Genomic DNA, 24514 nt, shown 5'->3' with positions numbered 1-24514 from the left:
CAGAATGAGCAGTATGGCTGGTGGCATTGTCATGCTGGAGGGTCATGTCAGGATGAGCCTGCAGGAAGGATACCACATGAGGGAGGAGGATGTCTTCGCTGTAACGCACAGCGTTGAGATTGCCTGCAATGACAACAAGCTCAGTCCGATGATGCTGTGACACACCGCTCCAGACCATGACAGACCCTCCAGCTCCAAATCAATCCCGCTCCAGAGTACAGGCCTTGGTGTAATGCTCATTCCTTCAAAGATAAACGCAAATCCGACCATCACCCTTTGTGAGACAAAACCGCGACTCATCAGTGAAGAGCACTTTTTGCCAGTCCTGTCTGGTCCAGCGATGGTGGGTTTGTGCCCATTGTTGGCGGAGATGTCTGGTGAGGACCTGCCTTACAACAGGCCTACAAGCCCTCAGTCCAGCCTCTCTCAGCCTATTGCGGACAGTCTGAGTACTGATGGAGGGATTGTGCGTTCCTGGTGTAACTCGGGCAGTTGTTGTTGCCATCCTGTACCTGTCCCGCAGGTGTGATGTTCGGATGTACCAATCCTGTGCAGGTGTTGACACATGGTCTGCCACTGCGAGGACGATCAGCTGTCCGTCCTGTCTCACTTTAGCGCTGTCTTAGGCTTCTCACAGTATGGGCATTGCAATTTATTGCCCTGGCCACATCTACAGTCCTCATGCCTCCTTGCAGCATGCCTAAGGCACGTTCACGCAGATGAGCAGGGACCCTGGGCATCTTTCTTTTGGTGTTTTTCAGATTCAGCAGAAAGGCCTCTTTAGTGTCCTAAGTTTTCATAACTGTGACCTTAATTGTGTCTTAACGACCGTTCCACAGGTGCATGTTCCTTAATTGTTTATGGTTCATTGAACAAGCATGGGAAACAGTGTTTAAACCCTTTACAATGAAGATCTGTGAAGTTATTTGGCGTTTTACGAATTATCTTTGAAAGACAGGGTCCTGAAAAAGGGACGTTTCTTTTTTTGCTGAGTTTATAAAGCAGTTGCAGTATAACTGTGCCAATACAGGACCGTTAGAAAACTACAGTGCCTTAAGAAAGTATTCATACCCCTTGACTTATTCCACATTTTGATGTGTTACAGCCTTAATTCAAAATGGATTAAATATATGTTTTTTCCTCACCCATCTACACACAATACCCCATAATGACAAAGTGAAAACCCATTTTTAGAAATGCAAAATTCTTGAAAAAGAAATACAGAAATATCTAATTTACATAAGTATTCACACTTCTGAGTAAATACATGTTAGAATCACCTTTGGCAGTGATTACACCTGTGAGTATTTCTGGGTAAGTCTCTAAGATCTTTGCACACCTTGATTGTACAATATTTTCCCATAATTATTTTCAAAATTATTCAAGCTCTGTCTAATTTTTTGTTGATCAATGCTAGACAACCATTTTCAAGTCTTGCCATAGATTTTCAAGGAGATTTAAGTCAAAATTGTAAGTTGGCCAAAGGTTCTGCTGAAAGGTGAATTAATCTCTCAGTGTCTGGTGGAAAGCAGACTGAACCAGATTTTCCTCTTGGATTTTGTCTGTGCTTAGCTTCATTCCATTTTTTTATATTGAAAATCTCCCCAGTCCTTAATAACGATTACAAGCATACCCATAACACGATGCAGCCACCACTATGCTTGAAAATGGTACTCATTAATGTGTTGTATTGGATTTGCCCATACAATAACACTTTGTATTCAGGACAAAAGTGAATTGCTTTGCCACATGTTTTGCAGTATTACTTCAGTGCCTTATTGCAAACAGGATGCAAGTTTTGGAATATTTGCATTCTATACATGCTTTCTTCTTTTCACTCTGTCATTTAGGTTAGTATTGTGGAGTAACTACAATGTTGTTGATCCATGCTCAGTTTTCTCCTATCAAAGCCATTAAACTCTGTAACTGTTTTAAAGTCATCATTGGCCTCATGGTGAAATCCCTGAGTGGTTTCCTTCCTCTCCGGCAACTGAGTTAGGAAGGACGCCTGTATTTCTTTATTGACTGGGTGTATTGATTCACATACAGCCTGACTTAAAAACGTCAGTAGACTTTACACATAAATCTCACTTGAAAGGGTGATTTACTTTAAATAAATGCAAAACATGTCTGAAATATCCTTGTTGCTGACATGGAGCCTTGCATTTTATCTTCTCTATCCATACTCATGTCATCAGCAACATTTACATCAGTCGGTGCTGGCTGCAAAGCCAAACTGTATGGAGCTTGAGTGTGCTTTTCATTTCTGATAGCTCTTTACTATGTCCCTGGAAAAAGATGGAGAATTCTAATCTATGTGCTTACATGGATTACATATTTGTCGAATCCTCAACAGTATCAAGCAATGGGGAAAGAATGCATATGGTGAGGAGCAGAGGGCAATACTTGACCACTGACTGAGGGGTATGTTCTCCACATACATAAATATACATAAATGTAATATTAGCTTGTCTCCCTCGCTCACATTTTTATGATATTTTTCCGTCTTTAAAGTTGAGGATATGCCAAACAGTTTGAGCCAGAAACGGGGAAAATTTATAACAGTGTGATTGATACCACATTGTGGAAGAAGGTCCCATATTCATTGGGATTTGGAGCCATAGATCCCTTCAGAACTGTTCGTCAAGCTTACATTGTTCAAATGCGACTATTCTAGATTTGAGGGTAAAGACACGGTGGCTAAATCATTAAATTACTGTCATTAGATAATACAGAGCTCTGACATAAAACAGTTTTCAATTACAATTATAAACAACATGGACTTACCTATACTCCTTATACTGTCTCCTTTGACTTAAACATGAACATAAACACAACATCAATTTAATAGCAGTTTAATAACATCATCCTATTGACCTTATAAAGCTACCCTAGCAGCTTTCTTAATGAAAATATCTGCATCAAAGAGGAAGAGGATTTGTACATTCACACGAAAACCATTTCTCCCTATAGTGCAGCAGATCTGCCTATTCGTCGGTAACTTTCTTTATGGCTTACAATGTAAAACTGTAGGCAGTCCACATGTCTTCTGGGCCAGAGAATGGTGTCGTCTCAAATAGCACCCTATTCCCTATGTGGTGCACTACTTTTGACCAGGGCCTGTGAGGGTCTGGGCACAAGTAGTGCACTATGTAGGGGATAGGGTGCAATTTGGGACAAACACCTATATGATACTACCCACCCTGCAGGAATAGGGCATCCGGAAAAGTCTCCTCACTGGGGTCCTGCTCTCCACCCTAAGCCCTAGCTCACCACTGATGTTTCCAGCCAGCACTGCAGCAGTGGAAAATGTTGCTTCTGGAAGTCTACAAAATCTGGCATCATACCACTGAGGCGTTAAAGAAGTGATTCTATCCAGCTCTGCAGCTTTAAAGTGAGAGCCCTCCACAAGGACAAATGTGTTGCCATTACTGTTTAAGGCAATTCTTTATTAGAATTTTGGATGAAGATTTGATGTTATGATGCATTCACCCAGAAGGACTGAAGACTGATACTTTTGAGAATGGCTATTGTTTTTGTCACGCACAAGGTGAAGGAAGCAATGCTGTGTGAATCAGGCATGGCCACAACCGTCATGTTTTCCATACATTAGTCCATTCACATGTGCAGTGGCGACACGTGTCACAGAAGATTAATGCAGTGGGCTGTTTCTCATTATCCTAAATTGGTGATTGTGTTAAGGAAAATGTTGGGCAGCTGTCTAAATTTGTACTAGGAAGCTCGTGTTGGGCTTGGGCAAAATAAATGAAAGCTCTTCTGCTAATAAGAGAGCCGGGCTGAAGCGGCAACTTCCCAGCAGCTTCCCTTGCCTGGCAGCATCTAAGAACTTAACAGTTAGCTAAGGCTTTTGAAAGCTCTAAAGCCGTTTTCAATGACTTTAAGCCGGAGCCTCTCGTTTTACCTTTGGTCATATTTGGCCAACCCATGAAGAATTGCCCCCCACCACCACCACTACTACTACCACCCAGCCCCTAGCAGCATAGCTAAGCTCCTTTCCCAAATCTCTCCTTTGAACTCAGTTTTCCCCAAATGAGAAACACTCACACTCCAAGGGACCATAAACGGGCCTCTCCTCCTAGCATGTTGGAGAATGATTTACAACAGACGGCCTGCGGACACTGCCAATCATCCATTCCTTTGGCGTGTATGCAGGGAGAGGGCCACGGGCACTCCTGGGCCTGCCCTTTTAGCCTTTCGGTGGAGACAGGAAGGTTTTTTCCACAAGATATGGGGTTTTGACCCTGTTAAAGGTTTTCCATTCATAAATCATGGCTCCAATCCATACTTACATCACTGACAGCCATAGTAGCTATCAATGAACTGTATTATTTCATGGGCATCCAAGGAATGGAATTGATATCTAGTTGTAGTACACAATAGTTACTCAGTTATATACTATAAGTTATGTAGGCAGTAACTTGTGGCGGTAAAAAGTGATTGTGTCGTGCCGCGTTTACCAACAGTGCTCATTATCTTCAGAATGACCATTATCCCATATTTTCAAAGAGCAAAGGTTCCATGGTAATCACAGTGAATAAGGGTGGCTGCCTACTAATGATACTAAATTAACCCAATTTACTTAAATTGACTAAACTGCGGATTAGATTGATGAGATAAAGAAACCCATCAGATCTGGTCTGGGATTCCCAAGTGGATCGCTGTCTTGACAGGTACTGTAATCCCCGTTGTAATCATAGCTGTTTCAAGCCTAGCGGCAGAAAAAAAATAGACATTAGTTCCATCAACGCTTTAAGTAAGACCTGTTGTATAACTCCCACAACGTTGTCTCACATCACAACGTTCTCTTTGATCTCCCAGTGGTGCTCCCAGTAGTGTGGCTAGCCTAGTTGACTTGGTGTGCTTGGCCTGCGAAAGCCTAGACTGAATTATGAGTTAGCTGGTGGGAAGAGGACCAGAGGTCTTTCCATGACTCCCCGGGATGAGATGAGCGAGTCCTGCCAGATGCATGCATCATCATCGCCACGGCTGGCGAGCCACACTAAGGTCATGTTTGGTTCTTTGTCAGAAACAAATGAGAGCTCCCCCATGGGCTATTCCAAGGGATGGGATGACATCATGACTTGGCTCTGGGCCAAATCAGGGTTATGCCGGTAGGGCATGTTTGCTTTTGATTCTTATGTAGACAGCAGTGGGACTTTGTGTTTGGGGGCTATCAGCGTAATCTAAAGATGATCATTACACAGCTGCAATTTTGGGCTCACAAGATGAAAGGAGGTATTTGAAGGGGATGAGTAGGCGTTTAAAGTTTAAGGGAGTTTTAGAGAAATGTAATCAAAGTTCCATCACTTGTCCTGCGAAGCAATTTTGGAATATTAAGATAATGAGACTAGGGTTATTACAGTAAAACATGTATGGCATTGATACTGTAAGGGTTACAGTGTGCCGAAAACGATTTAGTGATACCTTTTATGAATATCTATGAAAGCTAGCGCTCAACCTTTGCATTTATTTCCATGGCAACGGTTATGTTGTGGTGTTGCCTTTTATGATTAAGGGCAGGCATAATAACTGGAAATATTTGTGACTCTAAGGTTGACTTAGTTGCAATACATTCACAGTTTTAAGTAGCCTACCCACAATTGATCATGCATCGAAGCTCCCTCCAATCCAAATCTGTCCGAGCATTTCTGTATTAAGTGATTCTTGGTAGGTGTTGAATTTTTATTTGTTTATGCCATCTGCATCCTCATGGTAACCCTTTTATAGGTGTTCTTTGAGGTCTTTCTTCGTTCCTGGATATCATTAAATGGTTGAGCCTCGAGTGAAGTTATTTGATTGTGACACATGCCCTTACCTAGACCTCCTATTGTGTTCTGTTACACATCGAGCCAATATCGAGCCAAGTACAACTAGCCAATTACAAACTGAATCCAAATACCTTGGGAAGTGAGCTGTTTTACATACCCCACAAAATCTGTTAGCTAATAGCATATTCAAAGTTTAGTGTTCTCTTCATTTTTGAAAATGTTCTTGGAACTACATCCCATAAGCAATGTTTAGAAGGGTTTCCCTTCCCTGATTTCATCAATGTAAACAGCGCAAACACATGTCGACATGTGATTGAGTAAATAGCTGCATCCACGACCAGGCATGCTTGTTTCCATAAACGGCAACCTCAGCTTGATGCAGTAAGTGTCACTAGGGTAATGGTAATGTATTATTGGGAGACGCAACACAAATTACGAAGAGCACGGCCATGGAAACCAATAATTGGAGGCTGGGGTCTCCCATAGTGACTGTAAGTTGTGTGTGGGATAATCAGGGGCCCCAGTGTTGGAACATTTCATCACAACAACAGTAGCTCAAACCTCTGGACAACCAAACCCCCCTGGACATACCGGACAGTTTAATAATGATCCTCTAAGGATCACTTTGGATTTTACTTTCCCTGACCTGCCTCTGCGGATGACCTCAAAGAGGCAGCTTGGGGTGTGCCGAGGGGCCACAGTGGCTTAGTGCTGTAACAGGATCCTGAGAGTCAATAGTCCTTGGAAGCCCATGGGGTTATGGATTGACTTCTATGACCTGGGCCCCTGAGTAGAGCTGAGCTCAATGCAAATGAATGTTATACATCACCTCCAGCCAGGACTACTCTGCTCTCTCCAATGGTGGGATGGACTTGTGTTGTAACGATGCGTTCACTCCGCATCCCAAATGGTACCCTATCCCTTATATAGGGCACTACGTTTGACCAGAGCCCTGGTTAAAAGCAGTGCCCTATATTAGGTATAGGTTGCCATTTGGGACGCATCCTGTGTGTTACGTTACCAAACTGCCTCACTCCCATCCCCGGGGAAACCTTAATGATACCTTTTTCTTTTATGACTTCCATTATCCTAGTCAGCGAAATGAATGCTACATTCATACATTCAGACTTGAGTCGTGAGTCATGTACGTATACGTCCATGCCTGGATCTGATCTGCTATGCTCTGGGGTTTATGGAAAGCTGCGCTGCATATCTGCCTGCCTCAGTTCACTCCAGATTCCTGTAAACTGGGGCATGAAGAAGAAGCATCCCTTGTTCTGAGGAGCGCCTAGCAGACCAAGATTCACATGACAGTTTAGTATGAATAAAAGAACGGAACGAATTGAACGATAACACTTGCTGTTGCTAGGCAGTCGTTAAGTAGAATGAGAAAATAACTTCCATTAACGAGCCTACCACATTTTGTTTTTTATTGGCTCTCCCTGACCTTTAGTGAATCTAATTACTAGTATGTTTTAGTTGTGAGAATGCTTTCAAACAGAGCAAGAGCAATGTTTAATTGTCATGGTTACCCTTAGCCTGGTCCCAGATCTGTTTGTGCTGCTATGGCTGCTTTTACAAAGGCAGCCCAATTCTGATTTTTTTTCCATTCATTGGTCTTTTGACCAATCACATCAGATCTTTTCACAGCAGATCTTTTTCCAGAGCTGATCTGATTGGTCAAATGACCAATTACTGAAAAAAGATGTTGTGTAAATGCATCCATGTCAACGTCGTCTCGTCATGGCATGCCAAGGAGTGGCAAGGTAGCATGATGGCACAAACAGACTGATACCCAGGCTAAGTGACGCTCACCCCAAGGTCAGTCGTGTCACTTTTCACTGTAGATAGACATTATATGAATACACTTGTAATGTAAAACGGTGTGAGGATATCCACCCTAAGAGAACCTTAGCACACTGTAGAGTTGATGCTCGACATCATAGGTGTTTCTGTGTTATGTGCTACACGTCCACTGATTCCATATTTTCTTAATTATTTTGTTGCATGTGGTCTATGAGTCTCTGGCAGTGATCTCGGCCCATCTGCCTTCGATTAACAGTGACACTCAAAAAGGCTCTCTTCTCGCACAGTTTGACTTACACAGGCGATGCAAAAGCATCCATAAAAAGGTTCCTGTTGTTACCTTTCTTGTCATGGAAAGTAATTTACCTATTTTTTTCTCTCAAAACTTTTGCCTTGAGCAAGTTTGCCATCTAGTGGTGAAATGGATGACTGTGAGTAAAGCACAGCACAGAGTAAAGAACGTCCAGGATCCACGACGTATGAATGAAACCCGAGGGAGGGTTATTATTAAGAACTCATTTTCTCGTTGCCCCAGAAGAAGAGGTGTTGTGAATCTTGTCTCCCTCATCCATCACTAGTAAGACCAGTCTTTCCCAATCTTTAGTCCCAGAGTAGCCCAATTGACACTGGTTTTGATTCCAACAACTGCTCTAACGATCAGTTATGTCTGATTGCCTACGAGATGAACTCAAATGGGATGGGTGTCCTTGGAAAAATGCATTAGTGTGGCTTGAGCGAAAATGTTGGATGTCTTGTTGATCCAACCTTGTCCTTTACCCACAAATTAGCGTAACTGGATCTTGTTGGAAAATTGGAGCCAGGTGGTTGTTGACAGTATGATATTATTTTCTTCTCTGAAATGACACTGAAGCACAGAGTCATTTTGACATTCCTGCCTGTGTGTGTTGTTTGATGACCAAGGGAATGACCAATGTGGTCTGTGCTACATGTGTCGGGTGGGGGGGATAGATGTAGGCTATACAAGAGGGTCTGGCCTATTTAGAATGACTAACGATGAACCAGAACTTTGTGTTTGTGTAGAGTAAGATTCTCCGCTGAGGAAATATTCAGCCTTTATTGTGTTTATATTCCCACAAGGTCTAGACACACGATTTTCTGGCTGGGCGTGCGGCGAGCAAATGTGTTTATTTACAGGGACGTATCTTCCCTTTTTTTGGACCTCGTTGGAACAAGACGTCAGTCTCTCATGACCAGATACACTAACAAGTAAACAACCCTTCCTCTTGTGTCCTTATTGCAGACATGAACCTCACTGTGTTATTCCATACTGAACAGTACTGCAATGTGTGCATGATAAAACTGGAAAAAACAGGCAAGTTGCTATCAAAGCCAATGTAATTACTATGGTTACGTCCCAAATGATACCCTATTCACCATATGGTGCACTACTTTGCCCTGGTCAAAAGTAATGCACTAAATAGGTAATAGGGTGCTATTTGGAACAGATCCTATGAAATAAAGTGCTGCATGCTCCAGTCAGTAACATATGGCCCAAAGTCCACAACACACCTCTGTAATTCACAGCTGTGTTGAATATCCCTCTAACTGCCCTGCTTCCTGGTTTGGCTGCTCAGGACTCCCTGGTTGCCTTGGTCATTTCTGAAGCCATATCTCCTGAGCATGACATCCATCTCCGGTATCTCCGACTGAGTCCAATGTTGTTCTGTTACCAGTGGGAGATGACATTCAGACCCATTTCTACTGCTGATATACCCTGAAGCACCTCCCAACTACAGTGCATTCTGAAAGTATTCAGACCCCTGAATTAATTAATAAAAAAATTAAGGGGTCGGAATAATTTCCGAAGGCACGGTATATAGGAAATAGGGTGCTATTTGGGACGCACACCTAACTGAGATCAGAGGCAGGCTGAGGGGCAGGAAGTGCTTTTTGGACAGACCTAGTTGAGAGACACACCCAAAGTAAAGCCCTGTCTGTGCCATTTGGTGCTGATCAGGGCCCAGGATATGTCCAGTTCAGACCCAGGCCTGCAAGGTGTCAGGTACCGGTAAGCAAAGACAGGGTTCCCCTCCTCTGGAAGAAGCAACACTTTGGCTCATTGACATTTACACATACACCGAACCTTGTGGCTGAGTGATTTGATTGTGTAGTAGTTTGAAGGTTCTTTAGATGCTGGATGGATTACTCTCTATAGACAAACACTGGATGGACATCGATTACTCTTTTGAGCTGACCATGTTCACACCCATGCATCAACTCAACTACTTCTTGTTCTGTCCCAACGATTAACCAACATCTGACCAATCAGAATAGAGCAAGGTAGAGCTGAGTAGTAACTAGGTAGATAATCCACAGAGCTAAAAAGTAGCTAGACAGATATTCAATTACCATTACTATTCCAAACAACTGATTCACCATATTTGAGAACTACAAAACAGTGACATAAAATAATCCTACATGATCAACAGGGTAGAAGTATGTCAACTCTGCAGAACTATAGGAATTAACAACATCCATCACACTTTGTGAGTAATCAGCGTTACAATGCTTGTAGTGAGTACAATGTTGAAGAATCGTAACAAAATGATTCTACCAATATCTGCCATGTAAGTACACTAACAGCAAAGGAGTAGTATGTAGTGATATAAGTGTTTCCCCTCCCCTGCTGTCAGAAGGAATGCCAATAAATACAAACAGCAGTGTGAAACAGCATGCCAAGGACCAGAGGGCATCCATCGACCCAGAAAAACCTCAAAGGAACTACGAATATTACAAAGGATCCAGAACATGAGGTCAAAATGACCTAACAGACTAACGTCATACACTACACAGTCTGTCTGTGAGGGCATGATTCCAACTGGGCACAGACGTGAATTCAACATCTATTCCACGTTAATTCAGCGTCATTTCCTAAAAATGAAGTGGAAACGTTGATTCAACCAGTGTGTGCCCAGTGGGTTGGTTCTTTGACTTTGTTAGGTCAGGGCCAGATCTCCAACCCCACCCATATGTTTTGTGCCGATGGAGAAACAAAATCTGTTATCACCTTACTCACGTAACTCTCTCTTCTCCTCATTCTGCGTCCAGTAAGGGCAGTGTGATTGTTGTAATTCATCGTCATGGAGACAGCTTGGTTGTATTCAAGAAAAGATTTACCCGTTTTGAATGTTATATTGTTTTCGTGCATCTGTGAGCGGATGTTCTATCGATTTCCATTGTCATGTCATGTTTTCATGTGTATCTGAGCTATTCAAGCAGGCAGAAATAGAGTGAGCAAAACTTGTCATACCAGCTGTATTTCTGCCTGCTTAAACGGCTGGCTCAGATACACATGAAAACATTAAATGACGCCAGGAATCGATAGAGCATCGCTCAGAGATGCACAAAACAATATAGAATGGGGTCAATCTTTTCTTTAAAGGGGCCAAAAACATGATTTCCTGTGTTTTATGTATATTTCCATGCTATGAGATTGGAATAATACTGTGAAATTACGATAATGATGATAATGCCCTTTTTATTGTAAGAGCTGTTCGAAAAGACTGCCTGAAATTTCAGCTTGTTTCGCATGGGTCTGTTTTTTGGACCGCCTGGCGACATCAACAGGTGGTACAAGTTAATAGGCCAATAACAAAGAGACTATACCCTCCTCTCTGCCAATAACAGCTAGTTTTCAGGTTACATATCCCTCCAATTAGGCTCCTCAAATTAGGCCCCTAGGTCACTCAGACCACTCCCAGACAGTCCTAGCAAAATTCTTGCTTGATAAATAGCTTTTTGCTAAGAAGCATTTTTAAAAACATTTTTTTTACCATTTTAATTGAAAACAATCACAGTAAGATACTTAAGTGTTACCCAGAAAATATTTAATATTGAGATCAAAACAGCTGCATTGGATCTTTAAAACCCCACTCTTTCTGTAATGGGTAATTCCCGGAGAGTATTCCCCGGAGAGTATTCCCCAGAGAGTATGCGCCAATGCATACTGTCTGTCATTTACTTCAAAAAGGTCTGCATGAGGGGCTGGAGGTGTTGTGGACTATTTGTTGTCTGATCTGTTCTGCCGTTTCCAGTTGCCAGCCACTTGAGTATATACAGGTGTAGGATCTTAAATTGACCAGTTTGTCACAGCAGGAAAATAATCCTGCAGCGACAGGAAATGTGAGTTATTGTGTGAATTATAATGAATGGATATTTTTGTAGGGGTTGATACATTTTTCGTTAGGGCAAATCAAGTCTGACATGTTTAAGTGGAAATTACAAACTTTAGAAGCCTTTTTAAACCTTGAACATACGACACGTTTTCATTTTCCTACTGTGCAGGACATTTCCTGCGACAACAGGGTGATCAAATTAAGATCCTACACCTGTATTACCATAGTGCTCTCAACTCCTCTCAGGTCAGTCAGTCGGCTCTCAGAGAAGGGTGTCTTTCTCTTTATTTAACAGACTTTATATTACATTGTACACGATCATACCCAACATATGAAGACATATCAGATTGTGACAGTCAATCATTACATTAATTGTGAAATACTATATTGTACTTTTCATTAATGCCTTAAAAGTGATGACAAGAAGAATTCAAATAAATGCATAATATGCCTGTAATGTACTGCGCTCTGGTACCTCTATTTATATTTCACTTAAAAGTCCAATAAAAAGTTCTAAACAGTATTTTACAAACATTCCACTGCATGACTTTGAGATGCCTAAGACAAAATATACTGCAGAGCAAGATTTAATAAAACCTTGATTGAGAAAAAAAAATACCTCACACTTCCCCAACCTATTCAGTAAAATCAGTTTCCACTTATTATTAAACAACCAAATGGTATAACAAGTCTATACAGATCTCTTTTACAAGCTGCAGGCCAGGAGGACAAGGAGAGAACAGGCGAGAGTGGCCACATGGTGGCAATGGTGGGAGACAGATACACTGTTAGACACATAGGCCATCTGTCCTTTACACTGGCTGCAGTCTTCCCCACAGAATGAGCAGGCGCCCATGTCATACCTCCAATAGGACTGGTATGTCCTCACCGTCTTCCTCCCTTGGTATGAGACAAGAAAGGAAACAATGAGTTTACAGGCACAAGTCCACCAAGTAATCTCATGCCTCATTTTCGAATGTGTGTTGAAACTTAAGTATTGTTTACGGGGCTCGTAGTAATCATAGATGAGAACCGTTGCATCCTGGACGTTGGCAACCTTGAAGTCCATGACTAGAGGGACTTTCACACACATCTCCTCTGTTGTCACCTGAGGAGGGAGTCAACATGAGAAATAAAACGAGAGGTGGTTTCCCTGCTGAACAGTGAACTTGAGGTCGAGTAACACAAGTTTGACTTCTCACTAATGTTTCCAAGGCCTCCCTATCTATAATGAGTACCTATGACAGCAATTGTGTACTCAAGAGTTTCAAGATCTATCTCAATACGGGATATGTTTCCTCCTCACCATTGTCTGAACGAGAGATGCCACAGGGTATAACCTATTGACGGTCTTGTTACATGAACCAGCAGACACACCACGCAGTACAGTAGTAGAAGATACACCTCACACCACACAGTACTGTAGTAGAAGATACACCACACAGTACTGTAGTAGAAGATACACCTCACACCACACAGTACTGTAGTAGAAGATACACCTCACACCACACAGTACTGTAGTAGAAGATACACCTCACAGTACTGTAGTAGAAGATACACCTCACACCACACAGTACTGTGTAGAAGATGCACCTCACACCACACAGTACAGTAGTAGAAGATACACCTCACACCACACAGTACTGTAGTAGAAGATACACCTCACAGTACTGTAGTAGAAGATACACCTCACAGTACTGTAGTAGAAGATACACCTCACAGTACTGTAGTAGAAGATACACCTCACAGTACTGTAGTAGAAGATACACCACACAGTACTGTAGTAGAAGATACACCTCACAGTACTGTAGTAGAAGATACACCTCACACCACACAGTACTGTAGTAGAAGATACACCTCACACCACACAGTACTGTAGTAGAAGATACACCTCACAGTACAGTAGTAGAAGATACACCTCACACCACACAGTACAGTAGTAGAAGATACACCTCACACCACACAGTACTGTAGTAGAAGATACACCTCACAGTACTGTAGTAGAAGATACACCTCACACCACACAGTACTGTAGTAGAAGATACACCTCACAGTACAGTAGTAGAAGATACACCTCACACCACACAGTACAGTAGTAGAAGATACACCTCACAGTACTGTAGTAGAAGATACACCTCACACCACACAGTACTGTAGTAGAAGATACACCTCACACCACACAGTACTGTAGTAGAAGATACACCTCACACCACACAGTACTGTAGTAGAAGATACACCTCACACCACACAGTACTGTAGTAGAAGATACACCTCACAGTACTGTAGTAGAAGATACACCACACAGTACTGTAGTAGAAGATACACCTCACACCACACAGTACTGTAGTAGAAGATACACCTCACAGTACTGTAGTAGAAGATACACCTCACACCACACAGTACTGTAGTAGAAGATACACCTCACAGTACTGTAGTAGAAGATACACCTCACACCACACAGTACTGTGTAGAAGATGCACCTCACACCACACAGTACTGTAGTAGAAGATACACCTCACACCACACAGTACTGTAGTAGAAGATACACCTCACAGTACTGTAGTAGAAGATACACCTCACAGTACTGTAGTAGAAGATACACCTCACAGTACTGTAGTAGAAGATACACCTCACAGTACTGTAGTAGAAGATACACCTCACACCACACAGTACTGTAGTAGAAGATACACCTCACAGTACTGTAGTAGAAGATACACCTCACACCACACAGTACTGTAGTAGAAGATACACCACACAGTACTGTAGTAGAAGATACACCTCACACAGTACAGTAGTAGAAGATACACCTCACACCACACAGTACAGTAGTAGAAGATACACCTCACACCACACAGTACTGTAGTAGAAGATACACCTCACAGTACTGTAGTAGAAGATACACCTCACACCACACAGTACAGTAGTAGAAGATACACCTCACACCACACAGTACAGTAGTAGAAGATACACCTCACACCACACAGTACTGTAGTAGAAGATACACCTCACAGTACTGTAGTAGAAGATACACCTCACACCACACAGTACAGTAGTAGAAGATACACCTCACACCACACAGTACAGTAGTAGAAGATACACCTCACACCACACAGTACTGTAGTAGAAGATACACCTCACACCACACAGAGACAAACAGTACCACACGTAGGGGAAGAGGTGAGGATATATACAGGGCATTTGGAAAGTACCACTTCCCTTTTTCCACATTTTGTTACGTCACAGCTTTATTCTAAAATAGATTGTTTTGTATTCCCCTCATCAATCTACACACAGTACCTCATAATGACAAAGCAAAAACAGGTTTTTAGAAATTCTTCCAAATGTATTAAAAATAAAAAACAGGAATGCCTTATTTACGTATGTATTTAAGTATTCAGACCCTTTGCTATGAGACTCGAAATTGAGCTCAGGTGCATCCTGTTTCCATTGATCATCCTTGAGATGTTTCTACAACTTGATTGGAGTCCACCTGTGGTAAATTCAATTGATTGGACATGATTTGGAAAGGCACACACCTGTCTATATAACGTCCCACAGTTGACAATGCATGTCAGAGCAAAAACCAAGCCAAGAGGTCGAAGAGCTCCGAGACAGAAACTGTAGAGATCCGAGAAAGGATTGTAGAGCTCCGAGACAGGATTGTGTCGAGGCACAGATCTTGGGAAGGGTACCAAAGAATGTCTTCAACATTGAAGGTCCCCAAGAACACAGTGGCCTCCATCATTATTAAATGGAAGAAGTTTGGAACCACCAAGATTCTTCCTAGAGCTGGCGGCTCGGCCAAACTGAGCAATTGGGGGAGAAGGGCCTTGGTCAGGGAAGTGACCAAGAACCCAATGGTCACTCTGACAGAGCTTCAGAGTTTCTCTGTGGAGATGGGAGAACCTTCCAGAAGGACAACCATCTCTGCAGCACTCCACCAATCAGGCCTTTATGTGCACAGACGGAAGCCACTCCTCAGTAAAAGGCACATGACAGCCCGATTGGAGTTTGCCAAAAGGCACCTAAAGGACTCTCAGACCATGAGAAACAAGATTCTCTGGTCTGATGAAACCAAGATTGAACTCTTTAGCCTGAATGCCAAGCATCACATCTGGAGGAAACCTGGCACCATCCCTACAATGAAGAATGTTGGTGGCAGCATCATGATGTGGGGATGTTTTTCAGTGGCAGGGGCTGGGAGACTAGTCAGGATCGAGGGAAAGATGAACGGAGCAATGTACAGAGAGATTCTTGATGAAAACCTGCTCCAGAGCACTCAGGACCTCAGACTGGGGCGAAGGTTCACCTTCCAACAGGACAACGACCTTAAGCCACAGCCAAGGCAACGCAAGAGGGGCTTTGGGAAAAGTCTCTGAATGTCCTTGAGTAGCCCAGCCAGAGCCCGGACTTGAACACGATCGAACATCTCTGGAGAGACCTGAAAATAGCTGTGCAGCGACTCTCCCCATCCAACCTGACAGAGCTTGAGAGGATCTGCAGAGAAGAATGGGAGAAACTCCCCAAATACAGGTGTGCCAAGCTTGTAGCATCATACCAAAGAAGACTCAAGGCTATAATCGCTGCCAAAGTGCTTGAACAAAGTACTGAGTAAGGGTCAGAATACTTATGTAAACGTGATATTTCAGTTTATTTATTTTTTTCAAAAATTTAAAAAATAACTACTTTTACTTTGTCATTATGGGTGATTGGGTGTAGGTTGATGAGGGGGGAAAAACAACTTAATACATTTTAGAATAAGGAGGTAGGTAACGTAACAAAATGTAAAGGGGTCTGAATACTTTCCGAATGAACTGTATTGATTGGAGTCCACCTGTGGTAAATTCAATTGATTGGACATGATTTGGAAAGGTACACACCTGTCTATATAACGTCCCACAGTTGACAATGCATGTCAGAGCAAAAACCAAGCCAAGAGGTCGAAGAGCTCCGAGACAGAAACTGTAGAGATCCGAGACAGGATTGTAGAGCTCCGAGACAGGATTGTGTCGAGGCACAGATCTTGGGAAGGGTACCAAAGAATGTCTTCAACATTCTTTGGTATATATATACTGTATAAATAATAGTAACACTTACAGAGTCCAGGTAGAGAATGACTTTTCCCGGAGGCGTTTCCACTCTCCGAACCACATCGTTGGTCTCGATGCCATCCTGAGCCAAGATGAAGCCACTGAGAAGGCCCACGTCTAGAATGGCCATGCCAGTCTGATTAATGCCTTGGCCCTCCAACAGACTGGAAGAGAAAAATACATAAATAGCTGTCTCAAACGTGGTAGGTATTAAACTTTTAGTAGCATACTGGCACGCCAGACCATGTGGTCCTTTCCAATATCTGTCTTATTTAACAGCAGGCGATCGAAAAACAGAGTTTTCTTTCTTGTTTTTCCTTTTTAAGTTGCAAATGTGTGTTACCAAGCCATACCCTAACCCTTACCTTGTGCAAATGTAAAGATGGATGTAGTACATGTTCGTGTCAAACAACTCTATGTGCAAATCAAAAGCCTCCTGTGCAGTGTCTCTCCATTTCCGTGACAACCCTCTGCTCTCTAAATTGTAAAACACATTAAACTAGAGCGAGAGAGAGAGAAAGAGAGAAACAAATCATTTGAGAGATATAAATAAAGGACAGGAAAATCTAAACAATTTACAGGCAAGTTTAATTTCCATTGTTTAACTGACAGACAGAATGTTTTCTTCAAACTGACTGCGGGCTGATTTGTTGCAGCCCATTCACAGGGATGAAAACAGGACAAGAAGACTGAGACTACAGGCCACTTTCCAGCAGGAGGCTCCACCACAAACTCCCTGGGACACAATCAGACAGTGTCGGCATGAGATAGTTGCACTCAATAACACTGCAAAGTGGACATTTTTACGATATATTTTGGTTATTTCTTATCCTTTTGATATGAGTTTAGTCATTGGTATGATGCAGGAGGCTGGGTAATCATTCACAGCAGTTGAACGTTTTGTTTTCATGTGTTGTACCTTGATAATTACAATGTTCTAGGCACTGGCAACCTCTATGTCATGGGGTTCGTGTGAATACTACAATAGCCCAGCAACTGGGGTGGCTCAGCTTTTGTCTGTAATGTCATGTACTCTCTTACTGACACAACATTGTTCGGCATGGTGGGGTTACTATTATGACCGTAAATCCAGGGTGACAGGTTTTCATTATTGAGATTGATGGACATTGCCGGCAGACATGACATCAAGTACATTTAAGATTATCGGTACCTGAAACAGAGCGAATCCTTGGCCCTTGGCAGAAACCTTTAAGCGTACCTCTCTGCCTGTCTCGATCTGAAACGTAAATCACTGCAATCAGTTGCAACATCATCACTAAGGTGGCACCAACCTGGAGAATCATGTGCTGCTTTGTTCTTTATCGGTAGATAGTTTTTAGATTTATTTGAATGGGGATATTTTTATTTCACCTCTCGGCTTTGGTATAGCAAATAGTTGGTGTAGTTGATGTGGAAGCTGGCCACTGTGGTTGAGGGTGCTGTGTTGACTGTAATGTGGAGATTGATGAGTTGAGACCCACTGTAGACTGCGTACTCAGACAAGGCCTGCAGGGCTATCACTGTATCCTGAGGAGAGAAAGGGACAATAAAGCAGCTCGACTCCGGGTTGAGTCCCAAATGGTACACTATTCCCTATATAGTGCACTACTTTTGACCAGGGCCCTAGGGCTCTGGTCAAAAGTAGTGCATTATGAAGGGGAATAGGGTACCATTTGGGACAGCCATAGACTTAATTTCCAAATGTGGAGGCAAGAAGAGGCCATTTTCGAAAAACCCTTTCAATAAATGAATGCCAATTCCCACAGAATGAAACCAATATCTGGTTTTGCTTTGGATGTTGTTTGAGTGTCTGAGCACGGACTGGGCTGCTTACAATAACTTTTCTTTTAGCCCAGCCAGCCAAAAACAGTCTCCCTAACAATTTGACACAGACAGAGCAGCTGTTCCCTCTCCCCCGTTGGTTGTTATTATCCTCTCTCCAGCTCTACGGGTAGCTGCATGCCAGCTCAATACAGCCTGTTGATCCTTACTCCTATCTTCACTGTGTATCACTTGTAAGCCCTTGGGCCCCTAATATCTTGTTATACCCTAACTCTGTCCGTGGTGGGATTTTGGGTAAAGTGGTACATTTTATCACAACGTGCCTCACAGTACTTGAGAGACTTCATTTCAATCCCTGTGACTGACACAGAACAGGCTCCATAGACACTAAACTAGAGGATTGTTCTCTTTGGTTTTGTGAATGTTCCTTTTGGTTATATTCAGTGAAACTGGAATGCAGTATGTTCTGAGCCAACCTAACTGATCTGGACTCAGAGATTGACCCTTTAAATGCTTCTATTCTGACCCAGTCTAACTGATCTGGGTTTCGTCACTGACCCACAGTGACCCTTGAAATGCATATGTTCTGAACCAGCCTTGCTGATATGGGATCAGAGACTGACCCTTCCTTCCTTACCTGTGTGGAGCTGTATCCTCCCAAGTAGTTCCTCTGCTGGCTGAGCCACTTCATGAGGCTGAAGCCCTCCTCCAGCCTTGATAGCTTGTGGAGGGAGAGCAGCAGGTAGGCAGCCATTTCGATGTCTGCGGAGCGTGGCTGCCACGACTCAGAAAGCCCTATGCCTGATGAACTCCAGGATGGAACACCGTCTGCAAACAGAGGAAGTAATGGTGGGAAACACAAATTAACTACATCAACAACGACAACATCTAGAGGACAAGGCTTGCGCTGTACATTTGAAGTCGGAAGTTTACATACACTTAGGTTGGAGTCATTAAAACTTGTTTTTCAACCACTCCACAAATTTCTTGTTAACAAACTATAGTTTTGGCAAGTCGGTTAGGACATCTACTTTGTGCATGACACAAGTAATTTTTCCAACAATTGTTTAGAGACAGATTATTTCACTTATAATTCACTGTATCACAATTCTAGTGGGTCAGAAGATTACATACATAAAGTTGACTGTGCCTTTAAACAGCTTGGAAGATTCCAGAAAATTATGTCATGGCTTTAGAAGCTTCTGATAGGATAATTGACATAATTCGAGTCAATTGGAGGTGTACTTGTGGATGTATTTCAAGGCCTACCTTCAAACTAAGTGCCTCTTTGCTTGACATCATGGGAAAATCTAAAGAAATCAGCCAAGACCTCAGAAAAAAAATTGTAGACCTCCACAAGTCTGGTTCATCCTTGGGAGCAATTTCCAAACGCCTGAAGGTACCATGTTCATCTGTACAAACAATAGTACGCAAGTATAAACACCATGGGACCACGCAACCGTCATACCGCTCAGGAAGGAGACGTGTTCTGTCTCCTAGAGATGAACGTACTTTGGTGCGAAAAGTGCAAATCAATCCCAGAACAACAGCAAAGGACCTTGTGAAGATGCTGGAGGAAACAGGTACAAAAGTATCTATATCCACAGTAAAAACAAGTCCTATAGCGGCATAACCTGAAAGGCCACTCAGCAAGGAAGAAGCTACTGCTCCAAAACCGCCATAAAAAAAGCCAGACTACGGTTTGCAACTGCACATGGGGACAAAGATCGTACTTTTTGGTGAAATGTCCTCTGGTCTGATAGAAATAGAACTGTTTGGCCATAATGACCATCGTTATGTTTGGAGGAAAAGGGGGAGGCTTGCAAGCTGAAGAATACCATCACAACCCTGAAGCACGGGGTGGCAGCATCATGTTGTGGGGGTGCTTTGCTGCAGGAGTGACTGGTGCACTTCACAAAATAGATGGCATCATGAGGGAGGAAAATGATGTGGATATATTGATGCAACATCTCAAGACATCAGTCAGGAAGTTAAAGCTTGGTCGTATATGGATCTTCCAAATGGACAATGACCCCAAGCATACTTCTAAAGTTGTGGCAAAATGGCTTAAGGACAACAAAGTCAAGCTATTGGAGTGGCCATCACAAAGCCCTGACATCAATTCTGTACAAAATTTGTGGGCAGAACTGAAAAAGCGTGTGCGAGCAAGAAGGCCTACAAACCTGACTCAGTTACACCAGCTCTGTCAGGAGGAATGGGCCAAAGTTCACCTAACTTATTGTTGGAAGCTTGTGGGAGGCTATCCAAAATGTTTGACCCAAGTTAAACAATTTAAAGGCAATGCTACCAAATACTAATTGAGTGTATGTAAACTTCTGACCCACTGGGAATGGAAATAAAAGCTGAAGTAAATCATTCTCTCTACTATTTTTCTGACATTTCACATTCTTAAATAAAGTGGTGATCCTAACTGACCTAAGACAGGGAATTTTTACTCTGATTAAATGTCAGGAATTGTCAAAAACTGAGTTTAAACGTATTTGACTAAGGTGTATGTAAACTTCCCACTTCAACTGTATATAGAATAACATACTATTAAACATGCAGAAATCAAGAAAGTTTAATCAAGAAATAACACTTGTGTGTTTTCTAAATTCCTCTTGAAATGTTTTTAGATATAACCAGCACCTTAGTAAAGAGGTGTCTCATCCAACTCCCTAAGTGTTTACCCTTCATCTCTGCTCGTCCCATCAGCTGTGCCAGCGCTCGTTCTGCACTCTCTCTGTTGGCCAGGGACAGAGCATAGGTGGCCAGACACAGGCTGTAGTTACTGGAGATGCCTAGAGCAAGCCTGGTCTCCAAAAACACCAGGGCCCCGGAAACCTGGCTCGCATACATGTTCTGAATAATAGAAACAGAGAAAACGTCAACCACAGAGATTCAACAGGCTCAGATTTAACAAACCAAATACTGTAGCACAGAATCTAATGGTAGCATGACTCCCACCTTGTAGATGTCATCCACCAGTAGAGCCATGAGAACGTAGGCTGTGAGAGATACAGGGCCATCCAGGCCTCCCTGGAGCTCAGTGTGAATGACCCGGCCGGGCTCCAAGAAGGCCCCATCCTTCCCCTGCTGGGCCCCCAACCAGGCGGCGGTACTGACCAGCACTCTGCCATCAATGGAGATGAAGGGCCTCGCCTGCAGGAAGCACTTCAGTACGAACGCAGAGAGCCTTCGGAGAGAAAACAGGGTTACAGGGTTACAGACAGACAGACAGACAGACAGACAGACAGACAGACAGACAGACAGACAGACAGACAGACAGACAGACAGACAGACAGACAGACAGACAGACAGACAGACAGACAGACAGACAGACAGACAGACAGACAGACAGACAGACAGACAGACAGACAGACAGACAGACAGACAGACAGACAGACAGAACCACAAGCCAAGTTCTCACCATGTGCTTCCAGAGTAGTCACTATCCCCAAAAGCACTGAAGGAACCGTCATCTCTCTGGTAGGACAGTTCACGTTCATATCCTACATGGATGAGAGACAAAAAGGTTAACTATTCATCTTCATCGTACACATTTCAGCTCAGTGGCATGAGTTGGTATTATTAGCACCTTTCATCATGTAAGACGTGGCTTTAATCAAGGTATCGTGGTCAGCTTGTCCAGACGCGGTCAGATACTGGATGACATATATGTTGGGAGCAAAGTGGATCATGTTCTGCTCCCCGCAACCAGAAGGCATCTGGATGAGGGACTCCAGGCCCGTGATGGACGGTCCAAGGATGTCACCTTTTCCACCAAGAAAGAAAATGAAGAAAAGACGACAGAAACCAGAGAGAAACCATGAGAAATGACATCTTGGTCTAACTCTCACAATGCATCCCCAGACTGAGACAGCTCATCCCATAGAATTAGGAATGAGAACATTAATAATTGATTAAGATATCTACGGCCTGTCAACATCCAAAGGAGCCCACGTGGTGACAGCTTAACAAGTAAAAAAAAAAAAAAAGGTCTTTCTTTTAATATGGTGACAGACAATTAGCCTAACAAGTAACAACCAGACTTGCTCTTCCCTGACATATTTACAAGAGCTGCCACTTAAACAGCAAGCATGTTTACCGGACAACAAACTCAAGCATCCAAAGTAGCCTGCTAGATTGACAGGTTGACTAGAGTGACAGATGCAGCACTCTTTAGGATTCCATTCCTCCGAAGGGTAAGAAAACAATCACACAGCTGCCGACCATAAAAAGAGAACGAAACGTTGCCAAACATGTCAGTATTTTCCACGGAAATTTATGATTCAACGTGTTTAAGGCTTTGTCTTTGCTTGACATTCTTTCTCCATGTTTTCAAAGAGTGCTCACTTCATCATTTTATAGGGGTAAAGTGGTGATAGAAAGGTCTAATATATTGTGACTATGCTCGTTATAAGACCATCGAAAAAGAGTTTTGGGTCACTAGCTTCTGACTGGAGTGGATGAGGCCAAGCTGGATGTGTTTACATACCGACTGCAGTCACTTGTGCTCGCTGACTGCCCTCCACAACATCTGCAGGGAAGGTGAACGCCACTTCCCTGGAAAGGCTTTTCTCTGACCCCACCAGCTCCAGAAACATGGTCTTCGAAAAAGACTGCTCAAGTCCTTCAGGCTACCAAAACAACATGGATGAAAAATCATTACGCACAAAGAAACAATAATATGCAATACAACCTGGGTGAGACTGAAAAGTCCTTTGAAGAAGTTTAACAAGAACGAGATTTGTGTGTTTGAGCTGAAATAACTAACAAATGAATTTGATACTCCAATAAGGAGAAAAACTTGTACGTTTATCAAAGTAAAGTGAAACTTGTGACCTGTACCTTGACCAGAACCATCCGGCGGACGGCGTCAGAGGCCACAGACGATTTGGCTTCGACCGAGATTGGGATCTCCCCCAGGACCAGTAGCCTGATGGGAAATAGGACAGAGGTTCCGTTCTGACTCCCCACAGACACAGTACGTGTACTGGCCATAGAGAGCTCCTCATTGTCCGGGAAGACAAACTCAAACGAGTCACTCTGGGAAACAATCACCATCACCTGGAAGTGGAGAACGAGAGCAAACAAAGAGAGAAAGGGAAGAAAGGGAAGTCGCCCAGATCACATGACACGCTTCTCAAAAGACATGGAATGTATTTCGAGGTAAAACAAACTGTTCTTTAACCCCAAATGTTTGTCCCGTAACAATATTACAGATTAGAACTATGATAAATGGATTAGAGGGGAGTGATATTTCTGGGATAGGTCCCTGTTGGATTAATAGGTACAATGCTTTGTTACCTCTAGCATGTAAACATTCAAACTGGTTCATTCTTGTTCTGGCTGCAACTCCATTACAGGATTCTATTTGTAATTGTAAACTGGGTGGTTCGAGCCCTGAATGTTGATTGGCTGAAAGCCGTGGTATAGCAGACCGTATACAACAGCTATGATAAAACTCTTATTTTTACTGCTCTAATTACATTGGTAATCAGTTTTAACAGCAATATGGCACCTTGGGTGTTTGTGGTATATTACCAATAAACCACGGCTAAGGGCTATATCCAGGCACTCCGTGTTGCGTCGTGCCTAAGAACAGCCCTTAGCCGTGGCATATTGGCCATATAACCATACCCCCTTGGGCCTTACTGCTTAAATATGTTACGGTGAATGTGTCAAATAAGGAAATAATACAGTTACCAATTTTCATACTTGAGTAAAAGTAAGATACCTTAAAAGAAAATGACTCAAGTAAAAGTCACCCAGTAAAATACTACTTGAGTATAAGTCTAAAAGTATTTGCTTTGAAATGTACTTAAGTATCAAAAGTAAAAGTCTAAATCATTAAATATTTCTTATATTAAGCAAACCAGACGACTTCATTTTCTTGTTTTAAAAAAAA

At 42.7% G+C, this 24514-nt stretch overlaps 1 protein-coding gene across 1 annotated transcript in view; it reads right to left on the bottom strand.

The window, feature by feature from the left end:
* Positions 1-24514, bottom strand: part of cd109 (CD109 molecule) — a 103787-nt gene that overhangs the window by 68928 nt on the left and 10345 nt on the right. The window contains exons 20-31 of the mRNA XM_038962572.1: positions 23455-23673; positions 23102-23243; positions 22202-22378; positions 22034-22115; positions 21565-21799; positions 21294-21447; positions 19241-19431; positions 18193-18348; positions 17187-17320; positions 16829-16985; positions 12737-12839; positions 12548-12631 (exon numbers count right to left, since the gene is read on the bottom strand). Of these exons, the coding sequence (XP_038818500.1) occupies positions 12548-12631; positions 12737-12839; positions 16829-16985; positions 17187-17320; positions 18193-18348; positions 19241-19431; positions 21294-21447; positions 21565-21799; positions 22034-22115; positions 22202-22378; positions 23102-23243; positions 23455-23673 (1834 nt within the window). The remainder of the gene's footprint in view (positions 1-12547; positions 12632-12736; positions 12840-16828; positions 16986-17186; positions 17321-18192; positions 18349-19240; positions 19432-21293; positions 21448-21564; positions 21800-22033; positions 22116-22201; positions 22379-23101; positions 23244-23454; positions 23674-24514) is intronic.

Source organism: Salvelinus namaycush, chromosome 24, assembly GCF_016432855.1.
Source record: "Salvelinus namaycush isolate Seneca chromosome 24, SaNama_1.0, whole genome shotgun sequence".
Taxonomy (NCBI): Eukaryota; Metazoa; Chordata; class Actinopteri; order Salmoniformes; family Salmonidae; genus Salvelinus; species Salvelinus namaycush.
The sequence above is the reverse complement of the archived record's forward strand: the minus strand, read 5'-3'. Positions and strand labels throughout refer to the sequence as shown.